The 24,386-nt window shown below is 39.3% G+C and overlaps 1 protein-coding gene across 6 annotated transcripts in view; it reads right to left on the bottom strand.

The window, feature by feature from the left end:
* Nucleotides 1-1,389: 1,389 nt before the first annotated feature.
* LOC133880542 (uncharacterized) overlaps nucleotides 1,390-24,386 on the bottom strand; it is a 38,912-nt gene continuing 15,915 nt past the window's right edge. For all 6 annotated transcript variants that reach the window (XM_062319491.1, XM_062319492.1, XM_062319495.1 and 3 more), the window contains 8 exons: nucleotides 24,163-24,222; nucleotides 23,917-24,046; nucleotides 23,649-23,842; nucleotides 23,299-23,483; nucleotides 22,531-22,658; nucleotides 13,317-13,600; nucleotides 3,574-3,817; nucleotides 1,390-2,288 (listed from right to left, as the gene is read on the bottom strand). In XM_062319491.1, the coding sequence (XP_062175475.1) occupies nucleotides 1,513-2,288; nucleotides 3,574-3,817; nucleotides 13,317-13,600; nucleotides 22,531-22,658; nucleotides 23,299-23,483; nucleotides 23,649-23,842; nucleotides 23,917-24,046; nucleotides 24,163-24,222 (2,001 nt within the window). In that variant the 3' untranslated portion in view covers nucleotides 1,390-1,512. The remainder of the gene's footprint in view (nucleotides 2,289-3,573; nucleotides 3,818-13,316; nucleotides 13,601-22,530; nucleotides 22,659-23,298; nucleotides 23,484-23,648; nucleotides 23,843-23,916; nucleotides 24,047-24,162; nucleotides 24,223-24,386) is intronic.

The raw sequence follows: 24,386 nt of genomic DNA, 5'->3' as shown, positions 1-24,386 counted from the left end.
ATGCCATACACATCTCCAACATACAACTGGCAATGCAATGCAATCATATATTTTATTTTATTTTATAATAAAATATATAACGTTAAACGTGACTTTCTATATATATACATATATTTATTTTATAATAAAAAATTTATCGAGAAAACACTTTGAAAAAGAACAGTAAAAAATAAGAATAATGATAATGTTTGATGAATATCACATACACATTGTTACAACTCCTGATTTAGGGAAAAATGAAATTTGGTCGTTAGATTTTCATGTGAACTTAATTCAATCTTTGGGTTTTCAATTTTAATAAATAGGTCTTTTAAGTTTTTATCTTATTTTAAATAAGTCTCGCTGTCAACTTATCCTCCAATTAATTAATGGTATAACATATCGAATCAATCAATTAATGTCATATGGCTCTTGTTTGACACATCATGTGTCATTTGTACATGTCGTGTGACAAAGTTGGCTTACCACCTCTTTTTTTTTATTATTCTTCATTTTGAGTATATTTGTAATTTAAGGTAACTATATCACATGTCACGTACAGTTGGCACATAATCAAACAAGAGCCACATGGCATTAATTGATTGGTTTGATGCGGTATACTGTTAATTAATTGGATGGTAAGTAGACAGAGTAACCTATTTGAAATCATATGAAAACCTAAGGTTCTAGTTATCAAAATTGAAAACTTTTAGTGACTAGATTGAAATCGAATGAAAATTTATGGACTAAATTTGATTTTTTTTCCAAAAAAGAAAAAGAAATGCATTTCAAACTAAAAGTTGTAGAAAGACTGGTGGCTGTTGATCACTTGATTGTCACCAAGCGTGCAATAAATTATGTATCAAACTATCTAGCCATGAGTGCACATTACTACAATTTTTATTCTTATGATTTCACAAATAAAATTTAATAGTTAGATGTCCAAAGAGACCTGAATATCTCATTGATAAAATAAAACCAAAAAATAAATGAAAATAAAAAATAAAATAAAAAACAAAAAAAAAACATATAAATATTACTTAGGGTCTGTACATATGAATGATCAAAATCATCTGGGTAAGAAATATATATATATATATATATATATATATATATATATATACATATATAATTTCGATTTATAAGAATCTTTATATATGGGATAGGTCACTCATTTGCAAGGCATAAAAGTTAGTGCAGAATTTTTGACTGGCCAAAAAAACAAAAATTAACTAAACATAGATACTTAGAAAGACTCCTTTCAAAAAAAAAAAAAAAAAAAAGATATACTTAGAAAGACATAAAATTTTCAATTCGCAGGTAAATAAATTATATTTAATTTTTATGGGTACTTAATTGGTTAAGATTAAAAAAATTATATATCCTTAGAGTCTGGATTATATATGTAAATAAAAAGACAAATAAATTATTATAGACTTATAATCTGGATTCCTTTAACTTGTACATAATGCAAGTACACCTTACTCAATATTTCTTTTACTCCTAAGATAAACGCTATAAAGCACCAAAACCCTAAGCTTGCTCATCATCAGAATCTGGTTCATCGTCAAAAATTTCAGGAAATGGATCCTCACCATCCAAATCTAATGCATCTCCAGTAATTTTCGCAGAAATCGATGTTGTAGCAGAAGCATTCTCATTGCTTTTAGCCACCAAGACATCCTGGCCAGGTGCAAATACATTATCTGCATGATCGGACGCATCGATGCCTGAAACAAACCTCTCAGACACAACCTCATCTCCACGAACTGAGGCACCTTTGGAAGGAACAGGTTCCTTACCTTGTGCTATGTTTTTTTGGAATTGGTCCGCCTCAACCATAATCTCATCATCGTTGCCTCCCATCCTCGCATCTACACTAGCTGCTGCCTCCTGCCCCATGTTCTCTGGAATTCTTGCGCTAGATGAACCATCCACATAAAGGTTTTCTCCACTACTGACTCCTAAAGTTTCAGGAGGCTCTTCATTATACGTCGTATTGTTTCGTGGGACGCTGTCTGGAGCCTCAGTTTCTTTGCCATTCTCCAGCCAGCTGTCATACAGGTCATCATCATCCGAATCATGAATATTGTTTCTTATCCCATGGATGTCACTTGTAAATCGTCCATCGAGCTTCAGACTACCGGAATACACATTTTCAGAAAATTTATGGTCAACTCCTTCAGAGGAGTTACCACTAGCAGAGGGGAAATCCGTAAGAGGAAGGGCTCTGGGATGTATAAGGACCTCCAAGGCTAAAAGTGCATGGGCACAGAATTCAGCAAGTTTTGTTCCAGTTTCTTGCCTGCCTGCAGGGCATTTTCATGTGATTAAAGCAATGGTGAAAAATCAAATAATTGACAAAACATATTGTAGCACCCTAAAGGATCAGAGGTCAACGAAAAGACAGATTGAGAGGGGTAACTGGAGATCATTGTAGCACTACTCTGAACGTTGTCTTCCTTTGTTATTTAGAAACTATTACGGGATCCTAGAATAGCTATACCAACCCTTTTGAGAAGGAATGGTTATTCCTTAAAAGTGAGGAATAGCTCTTACAGGGGAATAGCAAATTCCTTGTAATTAAAACATTAACAAAAAATTGACTGGCTACACCCACTGGAATAGCTATTCTATTATGGGATCTGGTATGCATACAAAACATGCTCTAAAGTTTAATTTGACCATGATAATTATAAGTTTGAAGTAGACTCACCATGGGATGATTCCTGTGAAAGATGAGTAATGCTACACATCATCCCTTTGTCCTCCCAAAATTGATGTGGCTCTTAAAATCACCATTGGATCAAAATCCAAGAGTGATATATCAAAAATTCAATGGTGATTTTAAGAGCCACATCAATTTTAGGGGGACAAAAGGAGGACAAGGGGATGATGTATAGCATTACTCGTGAAATATATAAGGACCAATAAACTTGATCACTTTTTATGCACAGAAGAAAATCAAAGGAGGATTTAAATCAAAGCCGAAGAAAAGGAGGCACAGTAAGATGTAATTTATTTTGATAAGTAAGATTTGAACTCGGGTTACTGGATTCAGAGTCCAATGTACTGACAATGTAATTAACTCAGTAAAATTTAGAAATTTAAAGAATTATAAACATATTCCCGTGTCCAGACATGAATATCTGTTAATTGCTTGCCCCGACCTCTCTCTTTAAAAATTGTTGTGAAGGATGTTTGCATCTTGATGGAAGTGTAGGCATAATAACAGATATTGTGTCTGGGATTTGGGCTCTTGCTAAAGTGCTCATCCTGGAGTTGTGCCATTCCACATGACCAAGTAACCACATACAACCTATAACTTTGCTATCATAATGAGGACATTTAGGCTTTTTTCTCTTATGCACTAATTTATAAAATGTCATTCCCTAACCCTTCAAATCGGTATCTTCTCTACAAATACATGTTTTTTTAATTATCGAATATCCAAATATCCTAATCTAGAAGAGCATGGTTGAGCTTATTGCCATCTCAACTTATTTCTCTTAATTGTCAGTAGACAAAATGTGCGAGCATTATTGTCATCTGATGGATATCATTATCACAATACCTGTTGGTGAAGAGAATTACCTCTCCGGAAAAGTTCAAGGCCCTGGGCTAAATATGGGGGACGTCCACGAACTGAGGAAAGAAGAGATGCCAAAAGTGCCCGTAATGCTGCAAGCTGAAAATCTACCCAAATAGCAGTAGGTTCATTGGACTGGAAAATGCTTTTCTCGTCGCTGACCCATCCCCCTTCTAGTGAATTTGTTGCTGTCACTATCAAAAGAAGATCAACATTTGATTGCCAACGTTCAGATCTCAAAGCACCACCCTGTGAAAAATATAGAACATTTAGCACTGAATATATTCATTCAAATCAAGAACACAAAAATCCAAGGTGCTGAAGGATTTAATATCTTTATATTTAGATTAAGAACACAAACAAACTTGGAAAGAGCGCAAAGTTCTTATGTTGAAATAAAAATTTAGGTCAGGTGCACTAAACATTCTAGCTAAATACTAAAATGCGAACCAGCAATGAATTAATATAAATTACTGTTCATATAAATAACTAATAAGAGATTCATTAGACGGCAGTACATATTGAAGTCCCCTAAAAAATTGCAATCTGAGTTTCAATAAAAATCAACAAAGCCTAAAAGGAAGGTCATCAACGTCATCACACATGTGCAGCCAGTGGAGAACCAACGTCCGTTGTTGGCCTGGGTTGGGTGACCAGCCCATCGAGTATCATGGATAGGGACTACTGAATCCAGTCCAACTAGGATTTTACCTCAAGAACAAACAACTCAATGCCATTAAACATTACAATTTTATTTTATTTTTTATAAGTAAGAAGATTTTATAAAAAGCGTAAAGCATCCCTAGTACACCGGGAGTATACATAGAAACTACCAAAACCAGTCCACAAAAGGAAAAACTCAAACAAATCCACAAGGAACAACCCTAAAACCTGAAGAAGCCTCCATCAAACACCCAAACCTGCCCCGAAAGTACCCCAACCCAACAAATTCCCCAAAACCCACAAGAAAACCCGATCAACCCTCCCAAAAAAAACCCACAACCCAAAAAACAAGAAAAAGAAACCCAAATACAAAGCAAACCCGAAATACAAAGAAAAGCCAACCCCAAAACCTACGGGGACCCCAGCCCTACACCATGTGCGCATTGCCTTTCCTGCGTCGGAAGGACGCACAAGAATCCCCGTAGTTGATGGAGCTTGCCAAATTCAAAACTTCCCTCCTACCCCGGTGGAAGTTCTCTTCAATGGCATCCAAAATTGTCGAGGACGGGTCCAAACCGTCATCACTATCCAACTCCCAATCTAAAGCCCAATCAGGAGGGAAAACACCCAAAGGGAGAAGGAAATCGCCATCCTCCCAATCCCATAACTCGTCGCCTTGCTCCCACGCAACCACCTCCCCCGACGGACCAAAACCCACTAGCCACTTTTGAGATTGGGTCAAACCAACCTCTCCCTTAATGGCAATAGAAGAACTCGAAGCCGCCGCACCTTCCTTAATAATCGGATTCGACGCAGGGCTCGGATTAAGAAACCCCCGCCGAAGAAAACCCCTCATCAGAGCGGGAGAAGTACCCTTATCCTTCATGGACACTGCCATAACAGTAGAATATATATTATTACTCAGTAATATGTTAAAAGTTCAAAGTAAGATCAAACTGACAAAGGGAAAATATGGTGTGTTGGTGCTCCATTTAGTTTGATGGAATAAAAAGTATCAATGCCATGGGATAAGACACAAACAGAATATTAATAAGCTATACTTTCCAGGAAATACCATTTCATTCTTAAAAAAGATAGCTATATCCAATCATCCAAAAATAAACAAACGTAGCTCTATCTATATTTTGGAATGTGTGTAATTGTTATGAACAAAGTATCTCCACAAGTACAAGCTTGATGACTTCCCTTTACCAGTTTTCTAGATCAACAGCAGAAATCTCCATAATTTTAGAGAAATAAAATCAGGTTGGTCAAGTCAGGCTTTAGGACCATTTATTGGGTGAGCTAGCATAATACCTGCCCTTGGCGCAAAAACTTTTAGGCCCAAGTTTATATATTTAAATTTTATGCCAAAATGCATGGGACACCCTATATCAATGCGTGCCATGAAACATTTGGTTTACGGGTATATGCCTATTAGAAGTCAACTACATTTTCAAAAACAGTAAACATAGAGGCATTTTATACTCATTGACTTCAATCTTTAAATTAGGACGTTCACCTGGATTTCAAAATTCCAATTTCCTAATAACCAAAACCACAATATCTCCTTATTGTGTTTCACTACCGAAAAAATGACACAAAAGAAACTAACAAAAGAAAAAGGCAATATTTTCAGCATGCGGCGTGGATAGCACCTTGAAGATTGGGAAGTGGATGTCTTTGTTTCCTTCTTCCAGGTGTTGCACTTAGCCATTATGAATAGAGGTCGTGCAGATAGGCTTTGGTGGGTCACTTCCAAGAGAGGTTTGTTCAAGGTCAAGTCCTTCTTTAACTCTCTGGCTTGCTTTAAAGGTAGTCACTTCCCTTGGAAGAGTGTGTAACAGACTCAGGCTCCTTCGAAGGCGGCTTTTTTTGCGTGGTCGGCGGCCCTAGGCAAGATCCTTACAATGGATAATCTCAGAAAGAGGCATATTATCATAGTGAATAGATGTTGCTTGTGCAAGAGAAATGGGAAATCAGTGGACCACCTTCTTCACTGTGATGTGGCTTATACTCTGTGGAATTCTCTCTTTACTCGATTTGGTATGTCTTAGGTTATGTCTAGAAGAGTTATCGACTTGTTTGCCTGTTGGTGGAATTTGGAAGGCCGATGAGTGCTACGATTTGAAAGATGGTGCCAATCTACATTTTTAGATGTGTTTGGAAGGAAAGAAATCTTAGGTGTTTCAAGGATTTGAAGAGTTCCATGGAGGATATTTTACCTTCGTTCTTTCATACTTTGTATCTTTGGACGGTGGCTTTTTTGTCCCCTCTGTCACTTGGTTTTGTCAATTTCCTTATTCGTTTTTCTCTTCCTAGTTAGGTGTTTCATTTTGTATACTTCCGGTGTACTTAGGAGCGTCTTTCGCTTTCAATAAGACAGGATTTACTTATTAAAAAATAATAAATAAATAAAAACTGAATATAACAAATCAAAAGACATACACGAACTTGAATGATGATTTTTCAGCGATGGCACACACTTGATCATGATTATGATGATTATGAGAACAAAATGATGATGACGACAACCATTTTTCTGATCATTACGATCATAATAATGAACAATGACGACATAATAGCATAGGTCAAGATAATCATGAAGTCACTTCCCACGAGGCCCACCAGAGAGGCAATGGTATCTCATGAGAAATTCAATAAACTCTTTTCCTTTCAGGTGTATGTGTCAAGTTTTCTGTGGAGCGGGGGGAATAGAGAAGAGAGCAGCTTTCTTATGTAAGCCAAGCATTCTTTAGCAGGATTTAAATCAGATTTTATCCAGGGAGCAATGGTTGAGATAAGTCTTAGGTTCGAATCATATGAAACAGAAAGAAGGATAACATAAGTACTATGATTATGAAATTTCAATGATTAACTTCTTGCTTGTTATATTATAATATTATCATAAGTATTTGGATACACTAGCGAGCACTTGGTTCTAATCTTATTTAGGTCTCATGGGTCATGCCTAACAATATCCTAGAGCTACGTCACTGGTTGAAGACACAAGGTCGGAGACAATCCAAAGAACCCATATGGAAAGTTATCCCTTCTTTACTAATGTGGAGCATTTGGAGAGAAAGAAATCAGCGTCTTTTTGAGGAGAATCACGAGTCTAACGTGCTACAATTAAAATCCTCCTTGAGAACTCTTTTAGATTGGGCTGTAATGTTTGTTCCAAATTTCTCTTCCGCTAATCTTGTAAATCTTCTTAACTTTCTAGATTTTCGACCCCATTAGGGTGGTAGCTTCTCTTGTATACTTTTCGTGTACGTGAGCTTTGCTTTTCTTAATAAAAATTATTATTCATCAAAAAAATAAAAGTGTGCTCAATAAAATAGACTAGTGTTAGAAAAAGTCCCACAATTTCTTGTTGTAGGCTCAGATTATGGCTTAAACTAGTAGGTGGAGATGTCAACTAATACATATCCCATACACAAGCCTTTCAGCAAAATCTTTATATAACATTTTCGTAAAATAAGTCATTATTTAAGAATGAATTTAAACAAGCCTCTTGATTAAATCTTTTCCAAAAATATATTCCTAAAATAAATTCTTATTTGAGAATAAATAAAGTCTAACTAATATAGTTTCATGCTCGTAACTTTTCTGTAATAATGCTCCATACAACAACAGTGAAAATGGAGAACCAAAAACAAACATTATAAAAAGAGAACTGGGAGCAATCAGGTGTCATAAGGTCCAAATATACACTGAAAACTCCCATTTCAACTTGACAACCTAAAATATGGAAAGAAGTCTTGGAAACAATAATAAAACTTCATGACTAGAATTGCTTAACCAACAGAGCAGGTTCAAGAGTGCAGGCATCAGTCTAAGTTCTAAATTTACTAGTCTTTGTTATAGCCTCATCAGTTAGCATGCAAGTTTAGTAACCAAAAAGCAATATGGTACAAGTTGTTCCGGTACATGTGGGACCAACATAGCGCATTGTAAGTAGCTCCATCAATAATAAACAAAACCTAGAAGTTGCATCATGTATAAGTTGGGGCAAATTATAAACCTCCTCTCTGTGGTTAGGTATAACAATGAATTACCTCTCTATCTTTTATAAACTGTCATTAAACCTCCATTATTTTTTATAAATAAAACTGTAACTAAACCTCCATATGGTTTGAAGTAAAATGGATTCATCATATTTTCCATCCCAATTGAAGAATTCTGCCATGTGATGTGCACATGCCCCATGACATGGAAGTTAGTCCTCAGTTGGCCCTCCAAATGGGGGGAGGAACAGAGCTACTTTCTTTTTTTTTTCCAATCCAAGAACAGAGTTATTTTGCTACCTCTTCCTTGAAGCTTTAAGCCCTACTGAGGACCAATTGGTGGCTAAATTTTGTGATTCAAGTAACATAGGCATGTCATGTAGGAGAATGTAACAATTAGGATCGATATATGAGAATTTCATCTTACTCCAAACCACAGGGAAATGGTGACAATTTCCAAAAGACAATGAGGTAATTTGTAACAACCACTTAACCATAGCAATGTAATTTATAATTTACCCCTTATGTTATATATTTCTATAATGTATTCACAAAGTCAGTTGTGATTCAGCTAGTTAACATGTTTAGGATTACGGGTTATCCTGTATACATCATGTGTACTTGGCTTGCGCCCCTCTACGCTTTGAATGAATATACATTATTTATCAAAAAAAAAAAAGGTCAACATGTAGTAGTCGAATTACTTTATAGCAAAAGCAATCAATTTTTTTTTTTTTTTTTTTTTTGTTGTTGTATTCTGATCTTTAGTATATACCAAATAATCTCATTAACATGCTTTACTCGGGCGAGCCTGAACCTTCCTCACTGGACCACATGGAGCTTGTAGACTGTTACTAATGGAGATGATTTGTGACTTAGCTTGCGCTAGCGCAGCTCAGCCCATCTAACAGCCCTATGAAGAATTATCATGGCCCAGTACATAGCCTAGGAGACCCACTGATCTCCTTGGAATTAAGTTCTAGTAGAGATAATAACAACTTGTTTTCTTTTTGTAATTATAGAAGCATACAGCTAAGAAGTATAGGGCTCGTTTGGCAACGCTTTTATGGGTAACTTTTTGATTTTTAGCATAAAAGCATTGACAAATAACTCAAAACACAAAATACTGAAAACTACTTTCACCTTTATGTCACATCACAACCAAAAGTAAAAAGCACCCTCTAAAAATTTTTACCAAACGAACCCATAAGTCTCAAACTTCTTTCTGCCATATAATATTTAGCAGAAATTCAACCTCTGCGCTTTTTAATGAAATCTTTTTTTTTGATAAGTAATAAACTGACTTTATTAAAAGCGTCAGGCGCCGCTTAGTACACCGGCAGTATACAAGAGAAAACGCAAAGCTGGAAATCGAAAAAAAACAGCCCAAAAAAGAAAGAAAGAAGCCCACCAAACAAACCCACGAGAACCTAAACCTACAAGAACAAAGAACCCCAACCCAACCCTCAAGGAACACACAAGAAACCCACCCAAAATCCCACAGGAACCAACACCCGTAGCCCACAAACAACCCACAAACTACAGAACCTGAGCCTTTCCTCTTCTACTCCTAGAAGGCACACTCGCACCATCGTAGTTTATGGAGCTCTTCAAATTCTGCAGTTCTCTCCTTCCTTTGATCTTATACTGCTTCCCCATACTACCCCGATGAAAATCTTCCTCAATGGCATCCAACAAAGCCAGGGCCGAATCTTCATCCTCAGCACCATCTGACTCCCACTCCAAATGTAAGTCGGGAGGAATAACGCCCAATGGGTGAGGAAATTCACCTTCCTCTCCCTGATCCCACAAAACAATCTCCCCAGAAGGGCTGAACCCTACCGGCCACTCCTAAGATTGGATCAAGCCATTTGAGTTGGGAGTCTCACCCTTGTCAATGGTCATCGATTTGCAGCCGCTCAAGGGGGAGGGAACTCTCGGGAGAAGGAACCCGCGTCGTAGCCCCACTCCCCCACTTGGCAACGGCAGATTCTGAGCCACAAACCCGTCCATAGCCTGAGAAGAAGTACCCAAACACTGCGTCATCGGCGAACTCAAAGCTGTCACTGCCTCATCAATCAGGGAAATATCCAACTTACTCGCTTTTGCCTTCGATTTCCGTTGATACATCATGACTGATTTTGTTTCGGACGGGTAAATGGGAGCCCCACTGTCTGCCATCACCGGAAGAGACAAACGAAACCTCTCTCCCAACGCATCCGCCCCCAAAGAGGGAAACTCAAATCCTTTAGAGTCCGAATCCAATCCCCCAAGCAGACACGGGGTTAAGTCACAAACAGACACTTCCGCTCGCAGGTTGGGCTTCGCCGCACACACTGAGGCAAAAGGATCTTCAACCACCGCCGTGCACAAGCTAGGACTTGCGCTGGAGAACTCGCCAGTATCCGACAACCCTCCACCCATGCCAGTCGTCGTCTTCACCTCCAACCTAGACCCATCTTGCTGTGCCAAACCAGGTTGAGCGGAGCAAGCCGGATTCTCTACCGGAGAAGAACCCCCCATCCACAACGAGCCTGACTTGAACACCGGAAGAAGAAGTCGACCCGTCCAAGGCTTCTGGCGCCGAAGAGCCCAAACCCGACATTCCAGAGTCTAACCTCGCTTTGTTGAAACCACAACCCTGATCCAGGAAAAGCCTCTTAGCCTTCTTGGGATTGGGCTTAAAGCCCAACTTCCTAGAACCGTCCCTGCAATGTGGCCTTCTAAGCACAGCTGAAGAGATCCTGCATCGGCCCAGTTTCAGCCCAACAGAAGAAATCCTGCTCCAGCCCACGTTAGACCCACTCACCCAATCCAGCCAAACTCCAACCTGTTCGAGGATCTTTCTGCAGACTGAGACGTCGCAGTCCCTTGTACTGCACTCTCTGCCTTTTCGAAAATTGGAGCCATCGCCACAGTGGTCTTTACCCACCGGATCCAAAAGGCTTTTCTCCCATGCGGAACAGTCCACCGCCTGCCAGACAATCTTGCAAGACCGCTCCTTTATCGGGAACTGCTCCTCCTCGCACCAGGCCACCTCCTCCATCTAGACCAGATTCCGACCACCAAACGCAGGGATGGTTGGCGTCGAGCGAACCGCCTCCGCGAAAGACAATGGTCCCACTGCCTTTCCCAAGCCAACCCCCACCTTCTTCCCCCTTAACTTCTCATCCGGCGAGGAAACACCGAACCCGCACCCTACCGAAGAACCAAAAAATTCTAAAGCCTTATGCAGCTCACTAATAAACTTGAGCCAACCCCATCCACCCCGCCCCTCAGGAATACGAAGAAACCCTCTCTGAACGCCCACACCACAGACCGCTGCCTCCACAAACCGTCCATTATTGTTACCTCCAATACGAACTATCGTCACCTTCGCCCCCTCCCTGAACGATTTGACAAAGTCAGATAGACCATGACCACCCATCAGCACCTCCATAGTCGAAACCAGCCATTCGATGCACTGGGCTCAGGAGTACCGCACCGGAATAAAATTTCCGCTTTTCTTCCACCCTTAGCACTGACGCCCCTTCAATAACCGAGAAGACAAACGCTTTTGCGTCCACCAGAAATCGTCTATCCATCCCTCAAAGCCCTTATGCGCATCTCGAAGCAAGGCCGGAAAAGCAAGTGCTTGTAATATTAAGTTGTTTGTTCAGTGATCTATGTCACTACTTTGTCTAATCCTTCCGTTTGGATAAGCAATCCTGACCAAGTAATATTTATCAAAAAAACATATTTAGCAGAAATACAATTAGCATGCATGTAATTGCCAAAAGGAGTATATGTCAAAGTGAAGACACGTACTGATTGAACTTTTTTCCCAGTGACTATTACCTTCCAGCATATACAAAAAAAATAAATAAATAAAATAAAACACCTAAACCAACATTGGGGGAATGGCTTCCATTGGAACTTTATACACGAAACCCCACTGACTCGATATAACACCTAGCAAACTTACAAGCAGTACTAAACAGAATTCATGTGTTTGGAGGACTATGAACCATCTGATTTGAAGACTTCTATTTGACACCATCCAAATGCATTTTCACCCTCTAAAGCAACAAAGAAACATCATATGAACCAAGACCACGTCATAATTTTAGTATTTAGCAAGATATACAGGATCCAATAATTGTTGGGCTATTCTCTTCCTCTTGTAAATAACAAAGAAGTTAATGGGACAGTATTTTGAATGATCAACCTCATGCACCAGATAAAATGTATTTTGAGGTCTGAGTATAGATTCTTCCTCCAAAATTTAACACAAAACATAGTCATCCTTTTACACCATCAGTCATCCCTATATTCAGGAATTGACATTTTATAATTATGGGTTCTCTTGTATACTCTGAGTATTAGGGATGCGCCCCTCTGCGCTTTCAATTAATATACATTACTTATAAGTAATATATATATATATATATATATATATATATATATATATATATATATATATATATATATATATATATATATATATATATATATTTATAAGTAATGTATATTCATTCAAAGCGCAGAGGGGCGCAACCTTAGTACACAAGGAGTATACAAAAGAACCCCTAAATTATAGAATGTCAATTCCCGAATATAGGGATGACTAAGTTATAGATATATATTCAGGAACTGACATGTGTTAGTATCTACATGCATGTTCACAACTATATGTATAGCTAAAGAAAGAAAGGTATGAATCATGTAACTCTTCATTTTATATTGTAAACAATGTCGAGTATAACTATTGCAAAAATATTGCCAAAACAATTGGAAGTCAATGAGAACTTCATAAATAAGTTCACAGTTCTCTAAGTCCTAAAAGATCAAGATACCATCAGCTTCTGAAAATAATAAAAGAGAACCACCTGCAGGGAAATTTTGAAAACTTGAAAAAAAAAAAAAAAAAAAAAAAAAAAAAAAAAAAAAAAAAAAAAACAACCCTTTTAAACAGCCTCGCAGCTCTTGCAGGGTGACAACAAATGCAAGAACAATAACAGATTGATCAAATGGGGAAAATAATAATATAGTCAGACACCCCGATACAACATTCTTCATAAATGAAATACACATACCACTGTGAAAAGTGCTTCTAATGCCTCAAGTGCAGCTATCCTCACGGAAATTGGCGATATTGCATGGTTCTTAGGGGCTCCAACTTGCAAACCGCGGTCATGCTGCTCCTCAAGATATCCGGTTGTATCAACATGTTTCCTTTTCCTATGTCTTGGCTGCAGCAGTGCTTCAGAAGAGGGCTTTGAGTTAGCACTAGGAGATGTGTGACCATTCTCATTACCAACAGTATTGAAATCCACAAATGTATTGTTGATAACTTCCTGAGCAAGACACACAGCCATCCCTGATCATGATATGACTGTCAATTAGTTAAACCACAAGATGTGACTTCCAACAAGAATGATATTTTTAGACGAAGTATAGCCAGAGAGAGCTCCATGCTCAAACAAGAGGTAGCCCAATCACACAGCCAGGAGTAAAGCTGAGGACACTAATAAATGAAAAGCAAAAAATACTTTTTTTTTATAAGAAATAAATTTTATTAAAAAAGCGTAAGGCGCCCTTAAGTACACAAGAAGTATACAAGGAACAACCCAGCTAGCCCACAGAAGAGAATCCAAGAAAACCCACAAGAAACCCAAAATACAACTGAACCCCCATCAAAACCCAACTCCCAAAAGCCACAAATAACCCAAAAAACAGTAGATCCCCATCACACACCCAAAAAAACAGTAAACCCCCCCCCCCCCCCCCCCCCAAAAAAAAAAAAAAAACAGAAAATGCCCCCAATCAAACACCCAAACCCTCCCAAAAAAACACCCCAACTAACTTGAAACCCAAAAGAAACACCCAGAACCCGAACCAAAACAACCCCAAAATACATAGGAAAAGCTAGAAATACAGGGAAAAAAAAAAAAAAAAAACAAACAAAAACAAACAAACAAACAAGAGAAAAAAAGAAAGTAGACTGCGGCGCGGCACAGATCCAGCTGGAAAAACATCGGACCGGCGCGGAAACTGACGGAGAAGTCACCGGAGAGGCGCGTGCGCGGAGAAGAGACCCCATACCTCGTAGATCTAACACCCAAGCTTCAAAAAAACACCCTCATCCATGCACAACAGTGCGGCGGCTGTCCACAGAATCGGCGACAACGAACAAGACCGGAAGAAGCCGGTGATGCCTCAGGCGGAGCACGTGTACGCCGGAGAAGACCCTCCACCGAAGAAAAAGAGAAACCCAAGAAAGAAGAGGAACCCAAGACAAAAAGACAAAAAAGAAGAAGAACCTAGAAAGGAGCCGGAAGAGGAACCTCCCTCCTCTCCTCACAAAGGAGATCTAGTGGTGTTTTTTTTTTTTTTTTTGAGAGGGAGACAAGAAAGTTTTCGGGAGACAAGAGATTCCAGAATGATAAATTAAAAAAGCAAAAAATACTAGAAGCTCCATGCCAACTGTTAGACGCAATGGACATATATAAAAGTGTCCAGCAAATTGATTTAAGATCAAAAGTAAAAGGATAGTAGGGTAATTCTAATCACTCAATGGTAAAAAGCTAATATACACACGCCCCATGTGTGTAGAGAGAGAAATAGGTGATCTTTCGCAGGAGCTTCCAAGTGATAGGATTGAATCCATGTGTTTGTGACCCAGCTCTTTTGGATATGAATGGATAGCAATTGTGCATTGGCTGTACTGGATTTTTTTGGATTCACTACATTCTTGATTGTAATGTTAGGTACGTTTAGGCGCATCACGATGGTTCCCACCTTTCTGTTGTGATTTTCTGCATCAGCGTCAATTTCAGTTTCTCGTTTTGGTATCTTGCAATTAGGTATTTGAGTCGTTTTTTTGTTGAAGCTAAGGCTTTCGATCTTTTAGTAGAGGGTCTCACAATGTTATGGATAATGGGAAGAAGCAGGGGTATTTCTCGAGCTGTTCTCTTGGGCTAGGTCAGAGTCGAGTGGCTTTCGGCCACTGTGGAGGCATTGATTCAAGGGGAGGGGCAGAGGGAGTTTATAAAGTCTTCGAGGGTTGGCAGTAGAGCATTCATCACTCAGAGAGGTTCAAAGAGTCACAGCCGTCTTTATGGCTTTGACGGAATACAGTGGTAGTGGTCGGTGTAGCTTTATTGTCATGCCTGAGGGAGAGAAATGAAAAAATTGTGCCCTTGAGCTGCAAAACGTGCTAGCTTTCTTTGAGACGTCTTTCAGTGCTAGGTGTTCGTCTAAGCAGAGTATTTCACAGTGGTGTTCAGACGATCGATATGGGCAACATTCGATCAAGGTTGTCACTGCGAAGCTATAGTTAAGGTGCACGGGGTCTTACCGTCTAGCCGTTGGTACTCCGCATCTTCACGGAGAATTCAATTTCACCGGGTCCATGTCGGAGACAGCGGGGCAGTCGTTACACCATTCGTGCAGGTCGCTACTTATGCGACAAGGAATTTCGATACCTTAGGACAGTTAGAGTTACTGCCGCCGTTTACCGGGGCTTCCATTCAAAGCTTATAACACTTCTCCTTCCGACCTTCCAGCACCTATTAATTCTGTTTCAATGGTAGCGAAGGACTTGGCAGGGGATGGTAGGTCGTATGCGGAGGTGCAGGTAGGGCTGGGGACGGTTCCGTCAAGTGCCACCATGCTTCGAGCAATTATGAAATTTCAGATGGTAGAGGAATAAGGGGTCCGGAAGTTAGAGGTACGAGTGCGACAGGAGCATTCTTAGGGAATCCCTTGAATCACGCTGACACCGTCTGTAGGAAGGTCCTTAAAGATAATATGGGAGTAAACACGAATTTTTGCACATTAAGGAGGTTGATGATCCTTCTAAAAGAGGAAGCTGAATGTTGTATAGTTGTTAGGTTAGAGGAGGGCCAAAGTGTTGTTGGGCCTAAGAGAGCTACAGGCCACACGAAGGGGGGTGAGTGACAAACTGAAATCCAAGCACATTCGGATCGACCCGGTCTCTATTGGGTTGGGCACACTTTCTTTAGACGCAGTTGGGATGGCCCGGCCTAATAAGGTAGAAACCTCACACCAAGCGTGTTCTTGTTGGGGCCTAGCGTATCTCGGCCCAGGATTTCGGGTGTAGGGGTTTCTTCAATGGACCTTGGCGCGGAAGTAGGCTCTTCTTCTCATGCCTGTGGGCTCAAGGAGTCGAGGCACAACTCGAAGGGGAGGATTTCTATATTGCCAGTGGGCTCGGGCATGTCTTCTCTGGTGGCCCAACCCACTTGGATGAGTGCCAAAACTCTAGGCCTGTTTATGCCACATGCAATCCGGGTCACCAGCCAACCCTGCCCAGGCCCGAAGAGAAACTTGAGTGGAAATTACGCTCCGATGAGGGAGTGGTTTCAAGTCGTCTCTCCATTCAGCCCTCTAGTTCTTTGGCAGCTCCGCCGCATATCCTTGTGACTAACGTCTACCATCCTGACGTAGACGGAAAGGGGAATCAAGGTTTATCATGCGATGCAGACTTTGCAACCTCAGCCGGCAGTTCCATCTCAAGGGTGCTTCCCTTGGCCAACCATCTACGGACGCCTCCACCTACGGGAACTATTGGTTCTTCTCCGAACCTTGCCGATAGTCACTTAGAAGTTGGTATTTTGGATCTTCGCTTGCGGGATGATGGGTATATGGTTGTGGGCTCGACTTCTGGTAGATCTGTTGTTGATGAGGTGGTTGTTGTTCTAGGTTTTGGCGCTGGTGATTCCGAGAGAGGTCCTAAGGTCTTGGAGTGGGTGCTAAACCTTAGAAACAGAAAGAGCGTGTTGATTCCAAGATTAAATCCTGACATCCTTTTCCCGCCTTTGGACATGAACAAGGGGGTAGGCAATAGCGAGGGAAAGGAAATAGAACCTATGCAACAATTTATGCAAGGAAGAGCCGATTTTGCCAGTCTCAAACTGTTCAAATTGGGTGGTTCAGAAAGTGAAGAGCTTCCGTCAAATTGTGGGGATATGTTGTGAGGGTTTAAGGTTGAATTGATGGCCTTTGCGCACTGCCATTGAAGCGAGTCAAAACTAGTCTGATCAATTCCCCTATTTCTCTTTCTAAATCAGTGAACAGAAGGCACTGTGAATTAATGAGGCTAGATTGTTCTTTTTCTTTTATATAAGTAATAAACTAGTCTTATTAAAAACATAAGGCGCTCCTAAGTAAACCAAAAGTATACAAGAGTAAGCACTTAACTAGAAAACAAAAAACGAACAAGAAAATCGCCAAAACAAAGCGACAAAGAGGATACAAAAGCCACCAAAAAAGGCATGTCGGCACCATCTTCCAAATTGCAGCACTCCGGCCTTCCAGACGTCCACCAACAGGCAAACAAGTCAATGACTCTCCTAAGCATAACCCAAGACATACCAAAGTGAGTAAAGAGAACACTCCACAGAGCGTAAACTACATCACAATGAAGAAGAAGGTGATCCACTGATTCCCCATTTCGCTTGCACATGCAGCATCTATCTACCATAATAACATGCATCTTCCTGAGATTATCCAAAGTAAGGATCTTGCCTAGGGTCGCCGACCACGCAAAAAAAAGTCACTCTCGTAGAAACCTGAGTCTACCACACACTCTTCCTAGGAAAACGACTCCCATTAGAGCAAACCAGAGAGCTAAAGAAGGACCCGACCTTAAACAATCCTTTTTTGGAAGAGACCCACCACCGCCTATCTTCACTATCTCTTCTTACACTAACTGAGTGCAACACCTGGAAAGGATAGTCAGTCCATTAGAGGCAAAGGTACAAGGAGAGGACCTACTAATTCTTTATGAAGCCTAAGATTTATGTCTTGGAATGTGCTAGGGTTGAATTAAAGGGATAAGAGGTTGAGGGTTAGGAATCTCCTTAGAGAGGGGGACAGGTGATATAGTTTGTTTAGAAACCAAACTGGAGCTAGCGTCTAGGGGTATTGCGCGTAGTCTTTATTGCTATCATCATGTGAATTAGTGTGTTCTAAGTTCAAGAGGGGCTTCTAGAGGAATCTTGTTAATGTGGGATAGGAGAGTGGAGGAGAACATTTATGATTGTGTGAGGAATTTTCTGTTGCTTGCTCTTTTAGAAATGTCGACAATGATTTCAAGTGGGCTTTCTCAGGTGTATATGGGCCAAATGTTGACAATGATAGAAGCGAAGCTTTTTCAGCTTTGAACCCCACAAACAACACTTTTCAATTTTTGTTTTTCTGAAAATTTATCAAATAGGCCTAGTGTTTTGAGATAAATACTGCTGTTTTGCTTCTTCTTATCAAACTTTAGTGACTCTCATAGATTACTAGTCTCCTCACCTCCACTCTCCCAATGCATTGGGATGAGGCACCAGTCTCTCTGTATATCCAAAGAATCAATCAATATATAATTCTTTTATCTAATCTGATGCTTTAGGATAATAACTATCCATATATAATGATATAATTATCCCAAAAAATATTAACGGAGACTATATTTCTATATTCTGGCATATAAATAAGTAGGAAAAAAATTGAACTGCTTTTTTCTTTATGTTTTTATGCTAAAAGAGATTGTCTATAAGAAACAGAAACAATGATATAGCGATTATATAGAAAGACCTGACCTAGAAGCCACAACCCATACCAAGTTAACATTTATCCAGAGCAATATCAACAAACATACCCAACAGAACGTAGAGACCAAACAAAAAACTCACCCTCAATAATAGGACCAAACAACCGCTGAAAAAACAGATAAATAAGCCAATTAGCACTCAAAGACACTTAAGCCTCCAAATTTGCACTAACCAACACAGCCATATTACAATGTGACCAGGTTATTAACAAAAAAGCCAATCAATTATGCCTCGCAAATTGTCATGCGTCAAGATCTTTCCTAGAGCTGCTGTCCGCACAAAAAACGACACCCGGGACAGAGCCTTAACACACCAAATACTCTAACAAGAAAATGACTATCTAAAGCTTTATAGTATGACTTCACTTCAAAATGCCCCCTCTTAAAGAGGCTCCAAACTACCCTGTCATCCGCTCCATGCTGAATCTGAAAAGAATACAACCGCTCAAGAAAAAAGAACCATCTCTACCTCCAAATCCTGTGCAAGGCCCGTAAAAACAACATTCCACTATGCAACTCCATCTAACAAAGACAAATTATCTACCACCCATGCATCTTGATTTCGAGCAATACTGAACAAAACTGGATAGCAAAGCTTCAACGGACTATCTCCACACCAACAATCATGCCAAAACCGTACAGTATACCCATCCCCCACCTCAAAGCGCACAAATTTATAAAAAGTATCCCACCCCCTTCTGATATATTTTCACACACTCACACCATAAGTCCCCACAACCTCTAATGAACACCAACCACCCCTCAAACTCCCATACTTAACTTCAATCACCGATCTCCATAAAGCCTCCCGCTCCAAACCATACCTCCACATCCACTTCCCCAATAAAGCTCGATTAAATTGAATCAATTTTGAACTCCCAAACCACCTACCTTTAGTGGAGTACAAATTGTGTGCCAGTTTACTAAATGAAATTTTACCTCATCTCCAGTGCCACTCCATAAAAAATCTTGTTGAAGTCTCTAAAGTCTAAGAGCCACTCACAGGTACGGGGAACAACGACAAATAATATGTAGGAATGTTGGAGAGAGCGCTTTTAATCAGAGTCAACCGACCACCCTAAGACAAATATAATTTCTTCTAACCAGCTCACCGACGTTCCACTTTCTCAATGACTCCATTCCAAATAGAAGTAGCTTTAAATGACGCCCCCAACAGCAAACGCAAATAAGTCATCGGCAGAGACGCAACTCGACACCCAAGGATGTGTGCCAAATTATCAACATCTTCCACCTCGCCTATGGGATCAAGTTTTGATTTTCCTAAATTGATCCTCAACCCTGAGGCAGCCTCAAAGAATAAGAAAATACACTGCAAATTTCGAACATATTTTGCATGCACACAACAAAAAATTAAAGTGTCATCAACAAACAACAGATGATTCACCACCAATTCTTCATTATCCCTGGAGCCCACGGAAAAACATGTCAATAATTCCTGCTTCATTGTCACATTCAACATCCGACTTAACGCCTCCATAACCACCACAAACAACAATGAAGAAAGCGGATCCCCCTCCCTTAGTCCACAAGAACTCGTAAAGAAATCAGACGGAGTTCCATTCACCAAAATGGAAAATCTTACCCTAGATATACAAAATTCTATCCAATCCCTTCATTTCTCCCCAAAACCACACCGCTGAAGCAAGTAAAGCAAGAAATCCCAATTAACATGATCATAAGCCTTCTCCAAGTCCGATTTGCACAACAACCCAGACTCCCCTAACCTAATTCGACTATCCAAGCATTCATTAGCTATAAGAACTGAATCCAAAATTTGCCAACCTCCAATGAAAGAATTCTGAGAACTGGATTGCCCAAAACTGATTTGAACCAGTTGGCAAGTACCTTGGAAATGATATTATAGACCCCTCCCACCAGACTAATAGGCCTGAAATCCTTTACATCCACAGCGTCTATCTTCTTTGAAATCAAAGAAACAAAAGTTGCATTAAAACTCTTCTCCAACTGGACTCGATTATGGAATTCTGAAAACACTACCATAAGATCTTGTTTCTAGACATCTCAACATTTCTGAAAAAAAAAAAAAAAAAAAAAAAAAAAAAAAAAAAAAAAAAAAAAACCAAAAGCCATTGTGAACCCATTTGGTCCCGACGCCTTATCACCATTCAAGTTACACACCACCTCCCACACCTCCTGCTCCTCAAACTCTCGCTCTAACCAAGTACCCTTCTCCGCATCAATGGGTGAAAAATAAAGCGCATCCACCCTTTGGCCTCTAAGTACTCTACTCGATGTACAATTTGTTAAAATAATTTACTATATGCTCCTTTATCTCCATAGAATTATTAGAAATAGTCCCATTTATACTCAAAGATTCCACGTGATTGTGTCTACGATGCGAATTGGCCATCCAATGAAAGAATTTTGTATTATTGTCTCCCTCCTTCAGCCCCAAAGCACGAGATTTATGTCTCCCGTTTACCTCCTCAAAGAGAAATGTTTTGCATCTTTGAGCCACTAATTCCACCCTTCCAAAGATTTTTGGATAATTCAATATCTAAATTTCAAAGAAAAGCCAAGTCGTGATACTTATTTAGCTTCCCTCAAATCTCCAACGAAAAATCTTCTAGTGCTGGATAAGCAGAATAATTGCAGGCATAGTGGTGTTGATTATCTGTGATCTATCGATTAGCTACCATGAGAATTTTCTGGTTTAAACAGTTTGAAGGTTTCATTGCTTCGGGGGAGCGAGGTATTCAGCTTGAAGTATTCCACTGTCCTCTTAACAATTTGGGGACAAAGGAAGGCATGCTATTTGTAAGCTAGTCAAAGTCTGTATGAAGTGGTTGATAACAGCTCACATGAATGTTAGGTCTGCTTTGATCCTAGTTTCCCCAATGATTGGCTTTGTTTTGTTTACTGGCTATGTAGGTTAGTTCCTTTTGGAGACTTAAGGCTCTTTGGTACATCCTTTTGGCCTATTTTATTTTAATAAAGTTTATTTAATCTTAGAATTACCTAGGGCTGTTTTGAAAGGGCGTATAAATTATAAAACGGATTACTAAAAGCTTATGTCAAATCATCTATATCTCTATAATATTGAAAGCAAATGCTTCGAGAAGTTGAAAATAAGCGTAGATCCGGAGATTCTTGAATAGGTCAACCTTTCAAACTGCTGCTGAATCCATGGGCAGGCAAGAGACAACCTAGTGAACTAAAACATCTAAGTAGCCAGAGGAAAAGAAAGCAAAAGTGATTCTCATAGTAGCAGCGAGCGAAATGGGAGCAGCCTAAAAATAATTCATTCCATACCCGTCAACCCATTCTATACTTGAGGAAATAAAATATAAGATTGACACTATCTGACCAGTTAATTATTTAGAATAACTATGGCAATTAAAATTTGGGATTCTACAACTGAAGATAAAAGCTTCTCAGAAAATATAGTCTAATCAGTATGCAGTTTGACAACAACAACGCTCCTTGAAATTTTCTTAGATAAGTAGAAGGTAAATGATTTACTATCACCTACAGATGAAATTTCTAAATTTATTGATACGGTAGAATATTAACTTTCAGGTACTCGCACTCCTTTGGCAAAAAGAAAACAGTGATGCTCTGCAGTTGGCAGCTTTGCAGTAACATAAACAAAATATATATATATATATATATATATATATATTCTTTAAGGAATTACTACATACCAACACCCATGGATATCAGTAATACTCTTGTTATAGAGTAGACCTTTATCCTTAATTCTGGCAATCCACATCTCTTGAAATATGCTGTAATCAGACGCACAATAGAAGCAGCATGTGGTAATAGCTGACTGCAAAGGAAAATAATCATATGTGCAGAAAGTAAGAAGATGCATAAAGAAAAGGTTGAGAAAAAAAAAATACAAAAAACAACCAGGAGAATGTATTAATGGTGACAGAAGTAGGATTTGAAGCATAACTCTATATTCAGTGGTTTAAGAGGATTAGGAATGTTGCTCTTTCTAGTTAGGTGCTTCATGTGTATACTGTCTGTGTACTTAGGAGGGCCTTACGCTTTTTATAAAATTTCCATTACTTATAAATAAAAAAAGGATTAGGAATGTTGTGAGACTAGTAGAATCTTTTTGAACTCTTGTTAGAACCCTTTCTAGCAACAATCATGTTGTGAAGTCTCTATCAAGTCATGGTAGGACTGATAATATGCAAGTATGAATTTCTTTCAAGTACCTCTAACCTGAAAAAAAAAAAAAAAAAAAAAAAAAAAAAAAAAAAAAGCAGTGGATGAAGAATTATGACCTTAAAATAGGTCAGGCATAAATCTCAAAGAGAAGTGATGCCTTCAAGATAGTCATTTATAAATTTGCAAATTATAGCAATGCTCCAAGTTAATAAATGACACATACATGTATGTATATATAGTAGACAACATGTATATAGTTATATAAAAGACAGGCAAATACTCTGATTTACCTTCGTGTACCCTTTATAATTGCACTGAGCAGTTCCAAACTATATGAGTGCAAAACTGGAAGTTTTGAACATATGAGCTCTTGTTGCATGGAAGTCATGAAGGGCAATAAGGCTTGTGGCAATGATCCATCCACCATCAGCGCTCTCTCAATAAGGACTAATACCGATCGAACAGGGACGTTTACCTGCTAGCCAAATATCTGAGATATCTTAAAAATTTCGCATCCACTGTTTTTTAGATTATCGAAAATAAAGTAGGGACGCATAAACACTATTAAGGAGTACACTGAATAGATCTGCATTCTTATGTTTCATGAAAGCATCTCAAAAGAACTAATCAAACAATCCACCTGCACGGGGTACGAACTTGTAAGCATCATTGAACAGCAGAGCATCAGTGAAGAGACATTAGACATCAGCACTCGCTCAGACCTCCTTGTAGGATTGTCTGAGGCTTCTCCTGACAATGTACGACCTCCTAAGGGAGGTGGGGGATCTTTTCCTGGCGGAACCAATAATCTAACAGCTTCATTCCATTTAGTTTCTGCAACACGTGAAAGTTGTCACTTACAATGCTTAAGACCAGAACCAGCACAACCAAGATTTCTTCAACTGTACCTTCTTCTAAACCTTGGAAGGTGTCATTCAGGTGACCATTTATTAATAATAAGATCTTCTGCATCATTAAGGACCAGCTTTCTTCATCTCCTCTTGATTTTGGCAGTAAAGCTAGGCAATGAGCAAGCCTCTGATTATTGAAAACCAAAAAGAAATACCTCAGAACAAATTCACATACATCTCATAGTTTGCTTGTTTAGTCAAATACCAGAGACAGATCATACCAAAGAAAAATAACCACGTTACCTTCTGCATATCAACACTGCATTTTCCTGACAGAAGTTTTGAAGCAATAGCAGCCTCAGCCTGGAAGAAGTATTTAGTATCCATCATATCATGAATGCATCAACAAGCCAAAACTAATGGTTTCCAAATGAAATAAATAGAAGCCCAGAAAAGGAGAAAAGTTTTAGGCTTTTTACACATACGCCACAATGATAGCAGAACATGTCACTAAATCATCCAAAATT

This window comes from Alnus glutinosa, chromosome 10 (genome assembly GCF_958979055.1).
Source record: "Alnus glutinosa chromosome 10, dhAlnGlut1.1, whole genome shotgun sequence".
Lineage (NCBI taxonomy): Eukaryota > Viridiplantae > Streptophyta > Magnoliopsida > Fagales > Betulaceae > Alnus > Alnus glutinosa.
Note: the sequence above shows the minus strand (reverse complement) of the source record. Positions and strands in the feature narration are given on the sequence as shown.